At 42.2% G+C, this 15,010-nt stretch overlaps 1 protein-coding gene across 1 annotated transcript in view; it reads right to left on the reverse strand.

The window, feature by feature from the left end:
* The window catches only part of DOCK2 (dedicator of cytokinesis 2), a 401,533-nt gene that overhangs the window by 243,218 nt on the left and 143,305 nt on the right, over nt 1-15,010 (reverse strand). Inside the window, exon 26 of the mRNA XM_004428542.3 lies at nt 11,652-11,797. Within this exon, the coding sequence (XP_004428599.1) occupies nt 11,652-11,797 (146 nt within the window). The remainder of the gene's footprint in view (nt 1-11,651; nt 11,798-15,010) is intronic.

A 15,010-nucleotide genomic window follows, 5' to 3' on the forward strand; every position in this document is an offset into this window, starting at 1 on the left:
AGATGAGATAACAGACAGTTTAAGGGTGAGCAAAGTGGGATGAGTGTCAGGTAAGACGAAGTACCTAAAACGTCTATAAACTATTCATGCACTGAGGACAAGGAAATGTGAGCCTCTACTATATCCCAGCATTCGTTACACTCTAGGCTAAATATGCTCACACAGGCTGGCCTGGGAATTTGACCACCATTAGTCTTCTGCATTACTTCCATGGGAAAATGCATGCTGAATTCCAAACTGTTGTATAAACAACTTTGGGGGCACACCAATACTCAAAGTTGGTACCTGCTTTTTATGCGATGTGTTAATGCAAAAGCAGCAGATTTACCTTTCTCATTAGGTTCTGCTGAGTATAAAAAATAAAATTATTGTCAGCATGTATTTCTAGACAGTAGATTAACTGAAGATAGGGGGTATCAATCAAACCACAAAAATTAATTATTGAGTATCTGCCCAGAATTCGGCACTCTGCACAGGCAGTGTAGAAATGCAGGAGAAATATAAGACTGGATCAGCCCTATCCTTGGAGAGTCTGTAAACCAGATCTAGGACACCCATATAAGAGACCCCCAGTAAGTGATAGGCTATATCAAAATTCCAGGGGCTGGGGGGGGGGGTTGGGGGGGTGGGACACGGGACACGCGTCTGTGGAATGGGCTAGGCGGGTCAGAGACAAGGGGAACCAACCCAGGCTTCAAAAGATAGCTAGGATGTGGATATTCAGAGGGAGTTCACAGTGGCAGCAGGAGGAGGGCTAACCACAGAGAAAGGCATAGGACAAGGTGTGCTCTGAAAAATGAAGAGACTGTTGAGGCCAACGACCAGAGTTGGGGAGTAATAGGAACTAAAGTCTCAGAGGTGGTTCTGAACAAGAGGGCATTTGTCTTAATCACTTTGCACCCGCAATGCCCAGGACGGTGCCTGACAAACGGTAGGTGCTCAGTTAATGTTTAGTGAGCTGTGAGATAGAAAGACATCTCCTTAGTTGAAAAGAGAAATAACCAAAAAAGTGCTAGTCCTGTTTCAACATATGCCAGACAGGCCTAATACGACACGAACAAATGTAAAACTGCACATAATTAAGTGCTACATCCTATGATAAAGCCAAAAGTTGTCAGAATGCAGCAGAGAAAGCAACTAAGATAGGTGAAAAGGAACATGGGATAATTTCTTACCAGAAGGGGAAACTGGGTTGGGCCTATTAGGAAAGGCAAGATTTGGCTCTCAGAAGTCACAATTCACATGCTTATAGGGGTGAGGCAGATAACAAACATGAGAATCCAGTCATCTAGAAACAATAGGAAATGGTGGGATTGTGGCTTTTATTAAATAATTCCGACAGCCAAACAAAATGTATCTGTGGGCTAGATTCAGGCTGTGAACCACCAACTGGAGGCGCTCAAGACAGGCAGAAGGAAGAAAAAGAATGCCTTCCAGATGGAGGAAACAGATAAATGACACGGAAAGAGGAAAGAGCATGAAGGCTTGGTGGGAGAGTGAGAGATTGGTTTCCCTAGAACGCAGAATGCCGACTGAAAACAGTAGGAAATGTATTGGAGAGAAAAGCTAAGCTGAGCCTGAATTCCAGGTAGAAGAAAAGATAATAAATCGAGAGTCAATTTTAGCATGAGATGTTGCTTGGAGAAACTGTGCTGAAATTAAACCTTTTATTTTCTCATCTGGGCTGCTAAATCAATTGTGCTTATCTCTAAGACAATCGTTACCTAAAATCTCCCTGCAAAAATGTCCATTCTAGAACTCTTGGATTGTTTTCTGGAAACGTCTCTGGTGCAGTCACTGGTTGCGGCCCCCAGATTGTATATGACGAATGTGACACTCTAGACAGAGCTGTGGATCAAAAGCATCTACAAAAATAGAGTACTTCCTTCCTCACTTAACACATTTCACTTAAGGATTTAACATTTACACCAGTAGAGCAAATCAAAGTTATAGTTCCCTCAGTAACTGTAACCTGGACCAAACACAGCTATATTTTTCTGCTGCTGAGCAGGCTTTTAACTCATGCCTTCCACCTGTGATGGGGAGATTTAACTCAAACGTTATGCAAGAAATGCTTTTTGGAAAGCAAGTGGCTGACCCAGTGAAGGTTTAGTGTAAATGGCTATTCCTTTCAACTTGGTGCTTTTATGCAAGGCTTCCCTGCAGACAGAAATCTCCCACAGCCGGCCACAGTCTTGCGAGGTGAAGGGACAGTTACCTTCTCCATTCCTGCAAGCTGCCACGCTCACTCATTCATGGGTCAGAGCCCAGCTCAGTTATTGAGGGCAGCCGGTATTGATAAAAGGCGCCACACAGAGCCAGGACAAGTGTGACAGTAAGGTAATTTGTGAGGCACTTGCCCAGGGGGAAAAATTTAAGAGGCATCAAAAAACTCAGTAATCGAGACAAATCAAAACTAATGTCATATTTTTTAAATAAAAATTAATGCAAAAAATCCATGATGAACAAAATATTGACTTTTAAAAAAATATTGCATTGATATATTATTTTTCTTGATTACTGAATTTTTGGTGCCCCCTTACACTTTGCCCCCAGCCCCAGGCAAGTGCCTCACTTGCCTCACCTTCCTCCTGGCCCTGATAGGCAGTCAAGGTGGGTGTGGGATAGAGGATGGGGGTTGCGGAGCGAGTGAGGAGAGGCCAACACAGATTTGGCTATAGGCAAATTTCTGTGAACTGTAGTCATGGCAGATAAAGGAATATTGAAGAACACCTCAAGAAGTACTTCTAGTTGGTGCTAACAGAACAGAATGTGTTGGCTTATTAATTTTATTGGGGGGAGTTCTAGTCAACCGTTAACGAAAGCTGTATTCTAATTTTCCAGGTGGATCCTCTGAGAATAAATGACCCAAAGACCACCTGGTAAGTTATGCCAAACCACCCACTTTCCACGCCTGCCACACAAAGATCAGGTGACATTCAAGCCCCCTATCTTGGCCTAGGAATTACCGCATGGAGAGAGCTGTCAAATAGCCCAAGTGAAATGCTGTAGCCTATGAGGTCCTGGAGACCAGGACAGGCTCTTACACTCCTCCACATTCTCAGTCCCCACAGCCTCGTCCTGGGTTAGTGCTTGCTATTGTTGGTTTAGTCAAGTAATTACCTAATTGCTCATTTGTTAGGAAGATACATCTGTCTCTTGACAGGTTGGGGCAGTTAATAGGGTGGTATCATCTAGTAAAACTAGTCTGTGGATTTTGTTGTTTTAACTGATAAAGCAGAGAAAATGCCCTACCTATCAGCGTCCCTTCATGCTGCATGCTGGAACAGGTGTGCTTTGGGGAACTCCTCATCCTCAATATGCATTCTTTGTAAGTGAGCAATCATCCTTTAAATACTTCAAAAATAGGCTTTAAATTTTTTTTATTTCAAAAGAATGTTAGACTTATAGAGAAGTTGCAACAAATAGTACAGAAAGTTCCTATGTACCCTTCATCCAGCTTCCCTTAATGTTAACATCTTAATGTTAACATAACCAGAGCACAATTAACGAACCAGGAAGTTCACATTGGTACAATACTATTAACTAAACTACAGATCTTATTCTAATTTTGCCAATTTCTGGTCCATGATCCAATTCAGGATCCCACAATGAATTTAGTTGTCATGTTTCCTAAGTCCCCTCTGATCTGGGATGGTACCTTTGTCTCTCCTCATCTTTCATGACCTTAACTTTTGAAGAGTACTAGTCTCTTATTTTGTAGAATACCCCTTAATTGGGGTTTGCCGAATGTGTTCTCACTATTAGACTGAGGTGGTGTATTTTTGGCAAGATTCGCCACATAAGGGGTGTTGTGTCCTTCTCAGTACATCTTATCAGGAGGCATATGATGCTGGTATATGCCCTTCCTGGTTGCTCCCTTTCATCACTTGGTTAAGGTGAGGACTGTTAGGTTTCTCCACTGTAAAGTTACCATCTTTCCTTGTGTCATTAATAAGTGGATACTTTGGGAAGATACTTTGAGATTATGCAAATACCCTGTTTCTCATCATGCTTTTTGCCCATCACTTTTAGTATCCATTAATGGTTCTTCCTTATAACAACAAATACTGTGGAGTTTGCCTAATCAAAAACGAACTTCTAATAATCTTTAAACCTGTCTAAGGCCAACAGGCCAAAACATACTGAATTGAAAGATAACAATCTCCCTGTCAAATGTGCCTTTCCAATAGCTGTGTGGATTAGACATCTAGTTGAGGCATAGCAAACCCATGGCGCCTGAGTCATCACCCCACCCCTCGCCTATGGAGGAATCAGGCTCTTTCTCACTGGCCTACCTCAGTCCTCAAAATTCTCAACACTACTAGGAAAGAAGCCATTGCCAATCAATAAGAATTGTCACGGGAAATGAAACATATTTCTATATCTCTGCTTTAGGTTGGGTGTTTAGTTTGTCTTAAAATCACTACATCCCTGGAGCATCCTCCCTTTGGTCAGTTTTATAAGAACCTTTAGACAGCAGCAAATCCAGGGCTGCTGGGAGAAGACAAATGCACAGCCAGTTCCCCTGGGCTTTTGGGTTTTTCTTGTTTTTGGCAATTCCTCTGAGTCCCAGGCAGTGGTATGATGGTAAATGTTTATCAACTGGCTCTCCAGAAAGAAAAAAGTAAAAGCCTAGATATACAGCATTTGCCAATTCTGTGGTATGAGTACTCCTTTCACGGTTGATTTCAAGATACCAACGTGACATCACTGAAAACAGAGTTGGGAAGAGATGGGCGGCAGCAGAGCATTAAATAGTATTTCCACCATACAGACACAACAGATGTAAATAACCTCAAACACATAGATAAGAATAAAGTAGCGAGATAATTAGGAAGTGATGCATTTTGAGTACCTATTTGTCTCCTTTGATTTTCATATAGTTATAATTATAGATATTTATATAAATTTTTAATAATGGCACTTATTTAACAAATAAGTCACAGAATTCCTAAAAATGTAACGCTTGCTTCTCATGAGCTGTCGTGAGCCAGCTTGCTGGAGCTGGCTCCAGCTCCATACAGAGGTTATCATGAGCCCCTAAGTTTAGGAATACCCCAAAGGAGCCCCTGAAAAGGCAGGATGACACTTTTCTCCAGTCTCTCCAGGATCCCTTATGAGGTCCCGATGCCCTGCAGGGGACGGCTTTGCTCCAGCAGCAGCATCTGCTATTTCTTGGCCAGCCTCCCATGGAGCCTGTAAGGGCTCCAAAGCATCTGACTGCCACCAGGGCTGGCTTGAAGGCTGCCTTCAGCACTAATGGGCTACACAGTCCTCCCCAGGCTTTTGCCAAGAGGCCGCTTGGCCCTTTACTGTTCCTAAAAGAATTACATGGAGGTTTCAGAAGCAGCCTGGAATAGCGGAAGGAGCGTAGGAGGGGAGGGGGACAGTCACAAAAGAAGGAAAGCCACATGTATTGAGTATGGATTATAAGCCAGGTACAATGCTGCATGTTGTCACAGATGTAATCTGCCTTTTACTAACTCTCTGACCTTAGTTAGGAATGTCACCTAGCCTCTCTCTGAGGCTTGGTTTCCTTGCAGGTAATATGGGGATAACAAAACCCACCTTGCTATGTGGTAGCCAGAAACAAACAATTGTGATGCATGAGAAAGCACTTTGCAGGCTAAAGTGTGCCAGGAAAGAAAGTGTACCGTATGTCACCATCCCCGATATTGTAATGACATTCCACTGGCCTAGGAAGGGCACATGTAACACCAAGGAAGCAGAGGAAGAGCAATGGCTAAAAAGAAAATGGCCTTGGACATAGCAGAAGGGACAGGATTCTCATCTATTTCAATTTTCAGTTTGGGACTTAATTAGCTGCTCTCTGTTGGGAATGAACCACAGACAAAAGAATTTCTGCAAACCTTGTCTCCCTGCCTTTTATTTTAAATAAAGGGAGCAGATAGAAGAAAACCCTGCTGCTATTGCATGGTGGTATTGATTCCTGGGAATTAATCGGTAAAGCAAAGAGGCAGCAGCAGCCTCTCCTGGGCTCTGCTTCAGGCAGGCTGCCTGGGACCATCAGAGAGCCCAGAACTTAGGGGGGATGCACTTCAGAAGAAGACACCCAAGCACAGAAGGCAGAGTCTGCTTGCTTGTTTCCACATGGCAGCCTAGGGGCAGCCCTGGACCAAGATGCCCTCTAGTCTAGACTACTCCCTGTGCACGCTGCAGTCCCTTCCCCGCCATCAGAGCCCTAATAGAGCTGACGATGCTAACATCCTTTTGTGTCAGTCTCTGACTCTCTTTAAGGGAGGGGCATGAGTGTGAGTGTGAGTGTGTGTCTGTTAAAAAATATATGCACCCCAAATCACACATGCATATTCTGCACATTAGACAAATTGCCCATAGTAGTGGGGGAGGTAGGAGAATGAGAGTGAGAGATGGGGATAAAAGGTAAGAAATACACACACACATACATACATACACACACACACACAAAACAAGGGAGGCCTTGCACAGACCAATGAGGGTAATGTGTCATAAACTGAGTGTGATTAATTCAATCCCTGCTCCTGACATCCAAGGAAGGCAAAAAGAGGAAGGAGAATACCCTCCTAGCACTCAGAGCAGAAAACCCGAGGGAGAAATCAGGCCCTGCCATTGATCTGGGCAAGCCATATTCACTCATTTATTTATTCCTTCAACAGACAGCTTCGTGAGGCAGGCACCATGCCGGGTGGGAGAGTGGCAGGTAGAGCTGCTGTAAGGTTGATCTCTCTCCTCACAGCACTCCTGCTTCCGCAGGCAGACAAGTCCACAAAGGATGACAACACGGGTGCTACAACAGAGCAGGCACAAGCTGCTCCCAGGACCACAAGAGAGGGGTAGGGAGGAGGGTTAGAGAAGGCTTCCTAGAGAGAGGGACATTTCACCTGACTTCTGAAGGTTAGGTAGGGTTTAGCTAAACAGGGTGGAGGTGATGCGTTCCGGCAGTGCAAACAGCACACACAGCAGCTGAGAAGTGAAAGAGTGCAGTGCGACACAGTTGAGGGATGGGAAGAATTCTAGCAGAGCAGGAGGATGGAGAGTAAAGGTGGAATTGGCAAGAGGCCAGGCTGAAAGGGTAAGCTCTGTGAAGTCAGGGGAGTAAGGATTGCACTCTGAGCTTCTGAGCTCAAAGCCTGGCAGGGGACACACACAGGAAAGAATGACACAAAGCAATTAGTGCTGTAATATCAGTCTGCATACACACCTATGAAAACACAGAAGGAAGCCTTCAATTCTGTCTAGGGTTTGGCAGAGAGGAAGAGGGCATGGAATTGAGAAGACTTCAGAAAGGATGTATTATCTGAGCTGAACCTAAAAGGAGTTTAGGATTTTACTTGCATAGAAAGAACGGGAACCGAGGACACTCCAGGCAAGAGAAAATGTATGAGCAAAAACCTTCCCTGCCAGTGTCTAAGCTGATGAGTAAAAATATCGGAAATCCTGAACCACTCATGACTAATAGAGTGCCTTGGTAAAACTCCCCAGGTTTAGTCAATAGACTCAAAGGGTTAAAAAAAAAAAGCTGATTCTGTGCATTCTCTACCTCCGTGATGGAGATACAACCAAAACCATCTCCTCTTCAGAATTAGGAGTCATGTTTACCCACTTTGTGATTGCTAAGCAGGGTACAAGATGATGACTCTCTTTTCTGTTACAGGAATGAAATATAAAAACAAAAACCCTGTTTTAAGAGGGAAGAAAACCAACTCCCCCTTGGTCTGGTGCAAAATTAAATTTTATGAGTTACTCAGCAGCCAGCCAGGCACAGAATGAAGCCAGTGTGAAACCTCCTTTCAAAGTAACCCTAACCAGAGTTGACAACTAAATTTTCTGGGTGAGGGGGAGAAAAGTTGTTAATAGAGGTAGGAATCAGCCTTTCATCCTTCACCTGGGCCTGTCTCTATCGTATGCTAAGTGCAACCTGGGTGAGGGAATTTAACACTATCATTAAAAAAATATCAACACCCAGGCTAAGGCAGACATCTCTCCCTGAGTCATATGCCACCCAGGGTTACAATGAATAAGGTAATAACGGGAAAACATAGCTTCCTCCTGCCAGGCCTGCTGTGCTGGGCTGTAATTACCCAAACAATGACAGTCTATTGAAGACAAGCCTCCTTTCCCATCCCCCAAACACACAATACCCCCCAAAAGGAAGCTTGGCATCCTGCACTATAATCGCTAAATTTCCACACGTGGTTCTGCCCAGGGCAATGGTTCCAGCAGGTAGACATAGTCTATGCTCAGGGTAGGGAGATGGGCTGCTCCATGGTGCCAACAAAGCAGCAGTAATAAATGGATGGCCATGCGGTTGTCAGCAGAGAGGATCCAAACAACCGGAAGAAACATCCAGAATATTTACCCTGGGAGCCTTTTGTATTTTTCTTCCAAATTTCCAATTTTGAGAAGTTGGTGCCTGCAGAAACCAAACAGCACATCCGATGGTCTGGATTTTCAAAGCAGGTCTGTGCACAGGCCATGACCCCACGACTGCACAACAATGAATTTATGAGTACAAATGGATGTGTTTGAAGTTGCCATTTTATGGTTTATTATTTTATAGACTGGAAGGGGCTCTTTAATTAAGAAGGTAAAGGACTGAGGATGAGCACAACTGTTCTTCCATGGCCAGTGAATACTGAAGATGAAAAAAATTAGGTCACATTAGAGTAGTGGTTCTTAAAGTGTAGTCTCTGGACCAGCAGCATCCACATCACTTGGGAACTTGTTAGAAAAATAAATGATTGGGTCCTATCCTCCAAACTTAATGATCGGAAACCTGTTTTAACAGCTCGTCCTGGTCACTCAGATGCGTGCTCAAGGTTAAGACCTTCTGTGCTAGAGCTGTGGTCCTTCACCCTGGCTGCCTGTTACTAACACCTGGAGAACTGGTCATCGGGCTGCCCTGCCTACTCCAGACCAATTAAATCAGAGTAGCGAGGACTGGAGGCAAGGCATAGCTGCTGTCAAAAAGCTCCTCAGGTGATGTAAATGTGCAGCTAGAGTTGAGAGCCGCCATACACTAGAACAAGACAGATTTAGATTAGATACTTTGTGACTTCTGATTTTCAGGTTAGCTCAAAGTAATAATGGCTACTGAATGAATCTCCTTGGCCAAAGAAAAAGCTTTGAGAAGAGGAGAGATTTCTATCTTCATGAGCTGGACAGGTTAGATGTGAAGCTCACCAAAAGCACCAGAATCTTGTACCAAACCCAATGGTAGTAATAGTATTTAATAACTCATCCAGCAGAGACAGTTGCTGACCCCAGGAAAGGGGTGGGCTAGTCCCCACAGTCAAAAGTTGTTATGAAAGCAATGTACTCAGAGGCAGTAAAGAGTGACACCACACCTCCCACACACCTCAAGTCCAGACACCACAATCCTCCGAGGGGAGCTCAGAGCCTCTCACTGACTTCTCGGCTTTGAAGTCCCAAGTACCCAGGGTGTGTGGGACAGCAGCCTCTTCTCACTAGGATCTGGTGTTACCCAATGTACAAAGTGATCAAGACCTACCAGGGTAGAACTCTAAGGGGCCGCTCCTGTGGGATGGGCAGAGCCTCAGCATCGCTGCTTAACACATGAATGGTGAACTGGGGCCATCTTTCTACCCAAGTCAGGAAATTGGCAGTTAGCTCATTTTAAATGTGTTCCTCTAACTGGGGTCCACTGGCATAGTCCCAAGGATCCAGGATTTTTCCCCATGAAAAGGGATCTGAGCATTACTGCAATGTAAGAAACTTTGTAAATTCTTTTCAACAGGAAAAGGCAACATTCTTTAGGATGTTGCTGGAGAAATGATGGGCCAACCCTGATGTCCCTACAGTGTAAGAGAGAGTAAGACCAAACTCTCCCTTAAATTTTTTTTTTAAAGATCAAATAGCAAAGAGGGAACCAGTTCAACAGCTGGCTACTGAATGTGCTTATGAAAACAACACCATCATCATGACAACTCCACAGAGTGAATCTTGAGTATCCAAGCTTTGGGGTATTGCACTCTCTCTCCACAAGAAACAAGGGTGAGGATAAAAGAAAATGAGAGGGAAAAGACCATGCTTTTGTATCCCAATGCCCATGATTACACAGACTTTGAAGTCTAACCAACCTGAGTTTGAATTTTGACCCTGACAATTATTTGCTGTCTGGCCTTGAACATTGTCTATGAATTTCAGGTTTTTCATCCTTAAAATGGGAATAATAATCCTTAGCACTAATCAGAGTGAGTAGAGAGAAGGCATGGACTGCATTTAGCACAGTGCCTAGAAAACAGCAAATAAAGTAGCAGCTTTGATAATTAATTATTCACCCTTGAACATCCAGTTGAAGCTTCATTGTGAAGGCTCCTTTGTGAAGCTTTGTGAAGGCTTCTTTGACAAAAGTGCTTACACACTCAAACTCTTTGTAGCTCTAGTACTCCTAGTAGGCATCTAGATACTAATATTATATTATATTATATTATGTTAAATGTTATATTGCAATTGCTTATTTACATGTCTGTAAATATTTTCTTAAAGAAAGAGACCATGCCTTTGTGTCCCCAATGCTCGGTACACATCTGGTGTATCATATGTACTTATGAATGAATGAATGGAGCAAGCTACTGCATTTACCTAGTAATAAGAAGAAGCTTAATTAGAACAGACAGAAAGAGACAGAAGAGAGACACACAAGGAAATTGATAATAATGGTGACTATGAGATACAAGCAGTAAAGGAATATTGCTCTGCAAAGTTTTCTAATTGTGGTCAATCATAAATACAGTTCATCCAGAAAGCCCTTACCTGAGGATCTTCCAGGGAGAAGAGAGGGTTGGAGGAGTGCTCACACAAATACTTAGAAAAGGGTTATTGGTTGTTTGGGTCTATGGAGTCCTCTGAAACCAGCCCATGTAGAGGCAGATACCTCCTAGACACTACTCAAACTAAGGTGAGGTTGCCAGAGGAACCTGAGTCAAATCAAAAACCCTTACCTCCCTCTTCCAAGTCTTAAGAATTCTAGGCCTGTGTCTAATCATTGCCCCTCAGTCTTCACCCAGTTATCACCACTCCATCTGCCTTATCGTCTTCTGCAGACTCTGCCCTTTGGCAGGTTCCAGCCCTGCCTAATCTCTGAATGATGTCTACCAAATATACATTGGCTTTGCTGCTGCAGCCATCTTGCTACCACCATCCCGCTCCTTACCCCAGCCCTAGAGTCTTGGACTGAGCAATCTGCTCATCCAAGAAGAGTCTTAACCATTTTCACCATTGCAGGAGATGACTAGAGAAACAAAACCACAGTAAATCAGTTAAGAAAGCAGAAAAGAGGGTTGTCTTGGCCATGTAGGCATAGGAAACTCCTCCTCCTGCCCCTGCAAACCAGGGCTTTGGTAAATGGACAAGCCATCTAAGAAGTCTGCAATATGTCAATACATACACCCAAGAGAGCCTGTCCAACAAGAAATATGGTGACAAAAGGCTAAACGCTTAACTCCAGTCCCCAAGCCATCTTTCACAGCAATGAGGGTTAGTCACTGGAAAAGTAGGCCTGCTGAGCAAGCCAGTGACTTTTATCTTTAGACTTCAACTGCTATTCATCAGCATCAATATTTCAGACCTTAATCAACTCAGCCCTAGTCTGAGTCCAGGACATCTACATCATCACGAAGACTCACCGCATCCTGACAGCTGAGGACCTCCAAAATGCTGTTGAGCAATTCGACACAGTACTTCTTCTCCTGGACCTGGTGCATATCATCCTTCTGTTCCAACAGTTCCTTCAGCTCTTTGGTGATGACAGGAAGCAGAATGTCCCGGCATTCTGGAATGGAAGCAGTTCAGAGGCATTTGAGCTTCCTCATTTTTTAGTTTCTTTTCTTTCTTTTTTTTTTTTTTTAGCTAATTTTTCCCTAAATAAATAATTCATGAGTATATTCTCCTTGTAAAAAACTTAAATATTAAAGATTAAGATTTCCTTAGAATATCATTCAGAACTCTGGTCCCTCTGCTAGTCCCTGCACCCCAGAGGTGACCAGTTATTTTACCCTATACCTGTATACCTATGTACATACATATAAAAACGTATATGGTATATGTATATAAAAATGTACAAGTATGAAATATGTAATATCATTTTGATTTGGCCTTTCATTTAAGTAAGACATATCATACTGTGATGATAAACCATTAAGATCTTTTTATATGTTTTACATATGCATGTATCAGTACAAAACACCTAGTGTCATTTTGCTTTTGTTTCCTTTTTATAAAAGGGGTCTATGCTGTATGTATTTTTCTATACCTTGATTTTTTTCACTCACCAACATTTCTTGGAGCACTTTCTATGTTATTACTTATAGGGATCAATCTAATTATTTGTAGCTGTTTTATAATATCCTTTATTATGGATATATTTGTTTATTTAGTCATACTTCTATTGATGGACATTTTTCACGGCACAAACAACACAGAAGTGAATAATCTTCCACTTGCATCCTTCCTCAGAACGGCTTTCATTTTACATAAATTAAAACTTTTGCAAAGAAGGGTATTTCTCTTGGCATTGCTGTCTCAGGAAATTTCTGGAAAGCTCTGAAATCCTACACAGCTTTTTTTCTATATTTCTCTTAAAAATGGCAAACCTTTAGCGACTAAAAGAAATCCAAAAATTTTTCATGCCATCCCCACTCAGATGCTTCTAGAGCTGAGATGTGAATCACATATACCAGAATTTCATTTTAATTCAATACAACAAATAGGTATCGAACACCTCTGATGTGGAAGGCACTGTATTTCTGGAAGTACAGAGATAAGATACGGTTCTCATCCATTATATACTTAAAATCTGACAGAGGTGATTAGCAACAAAAACAAAGAGCAATGGCAGAAGACAGAATAAGATAACAGTGGGAAGACATAGAAGACCTCTCTTGTTCTATCAGCCCAACATCTATACCTTCTTCTGGCACAGCACCCTGGTTTCACTCTGGGGAGTCACCTGCTATGGGATACAATCCTAGGGATACTGTCATAAGGCTCCCTGCCCTCCTCTGGACAATAGCCTGGCACCTGACCCTAATTAGGATGACCCTTTGAAATTTGAATCTTGAGGGAACTGTAATGAGAGTAATTGCTGATATTGCTAACATGTTGTGTGCTTATAATGTGCCAGGCACTGTTTTAAGTGTCTCACATGAATTCCCTCAGTTAATCTTCCCAATGACTCTAGGAGGTAGATACCATTATTTCCCCATTTTGCTGATGAGGAAACAGAGGGACTGACACAAGTGTACACAGCTAGTAAGTGGTGGATCCAGTCTGACTGCAGAATCTGTGCTCTTAACCATTAGACAATGAGTATAGTCCTTCTTGGAGCTCAGCTGTCTGCACAGAAGTGCCCTGAGGAGGCTGCCATGGGTGCCTGCTGCTTCCCCTCCCAGAGCTATTCTGGATCTCTCCTCTCTGATGACTCGTTTCCCAGCTTTTCCTCTGATTCTATGAACCACTCCCTATCTTCCAAATACATTTGTTTTTCCTTAAATTTACCAAAGTCGTTTTCTGTTGTTCACAACAACCAAAGAATGCCAACTGGTAGAGTTATAAAATGCCATGAGGGCTTCAGAAGGAAGAAATGATCTCTGGATGGAAGGTTCATGGAAGACTTCACAGTCTCTGATAGAATTCTGTCCCTTCTCCCCAAACACCAATCTCAGTTTTTAACTAAATTCTAATTAGTGTAATTAATTAATGTCCATTCATTCAACCAAAGTATAAGCTCCATGAGAGCCAGACTAAATCTCAAGTGCCTAACACAGTACCTGGATCATAGTAGTGACTCAGCAAATCCTGGTGGAGTGAATAGAAGAGGTATCATTCAAGATGGTCATTGATGAGTAGATAACATTGCCATAGGAAGAGTGGGGATTTAGGGAACAGAGTGATTCAGAGTACACAGCTCTGGTAAGTAGAATAGTCTCTTGGAAGTAGAATAACGGAAGATAACATTTAAAAGGAAAGTCCTTAAATACAATGGAGATGTTAGGTTATAGTTCTACAGAAACAGAAAATTACAGGCAACAAAATGTTGATTCAGCTTTGCTTAAAATTATAGATGAAATCATAGGCCACAGGTTTAATTGTACTTAATTTGGACTCAAGAAATTGTTGACCTAAGGATTTATGGGAGTACAAGGTACTGAATTAGCTGTTACCCTTTGTTTAGAGAGATAAGGAAAGACTGGATAATATTTACATACCAATTACCATAACTTTTAAGTTAACCTGTACTTAGTCCCTATCTTGCCACTTTTGTCCAGATCTATTTATTAAAAGGGGTAAGGAAATTTCCTGCAATGTTCATTCAGAAGTTTGTTTTAAAAGTTATCTTCTAAAGGATGTTAACTTGTAACTCTGAAACTATTTGTTAGAGGAAATTATGTGTTAGAATGCCTGTTGTAGATGAGTTCATTTGAAGTTGTAAATTCTTTGTCATTGGGAGATAAATGACCTCACCAACTTCATGAAACTTAACTTCCTAATTTGACCTTCACTGATGTTGTCATAATTAAACCCAACCAGAAGATAAGGATAAGTTAGATAAGGATTGTAAAGTCCTCCTCTTCAAAAAGTTAGTTTTGCAAGTAAAATAAATAAGAGAGTCTAACAAAGGAAATTAAAACACAATAAAACGTCTTGTTCTTCAACAGTTCTCTGGGCAAAAGAGAGGGAAGAAAAGATGTGTTTTTAAGGAGATTCATGTCATTGCACTGTATAGGGTAGCTGGAGGAAGAAAAGACCAAAGGACAGAGACCAGCGAATATGCCACTGCAGTAGTCCAAGTGATGACAATGAGAATAAAAGTGCTGGGTTCTGCCCCCCTGGATTCCTAGCTCCTGCACAACACTCTTGTCTTCTGTTGAAGCTAAAGATTTGATAAGATCTTGAAGGAAGGTGGTAAGAAACAGATCAAGAGTCAATTGTCTTAAGTTTAAAGCATAAGAAGACAATGTTTTCAAGTCCAAAATAATCTTTTGTG

The sequence above is a fragment of the Ceratotherium simum genome, chromosome 4 (assembly GCF_057802395.1).
Source record: "Ceratotherium simum simum isolate JZ-2026a chromosome 4, ASM5780239v1, whole genome shotgun sequence".
Taxonomy (NCBI): Eukaryota; Metazoa; Chordata; class Mammalia; order Perissodactyla; family Rhinocerotidae; genus Ceratotherium; species Ceratotherium simum.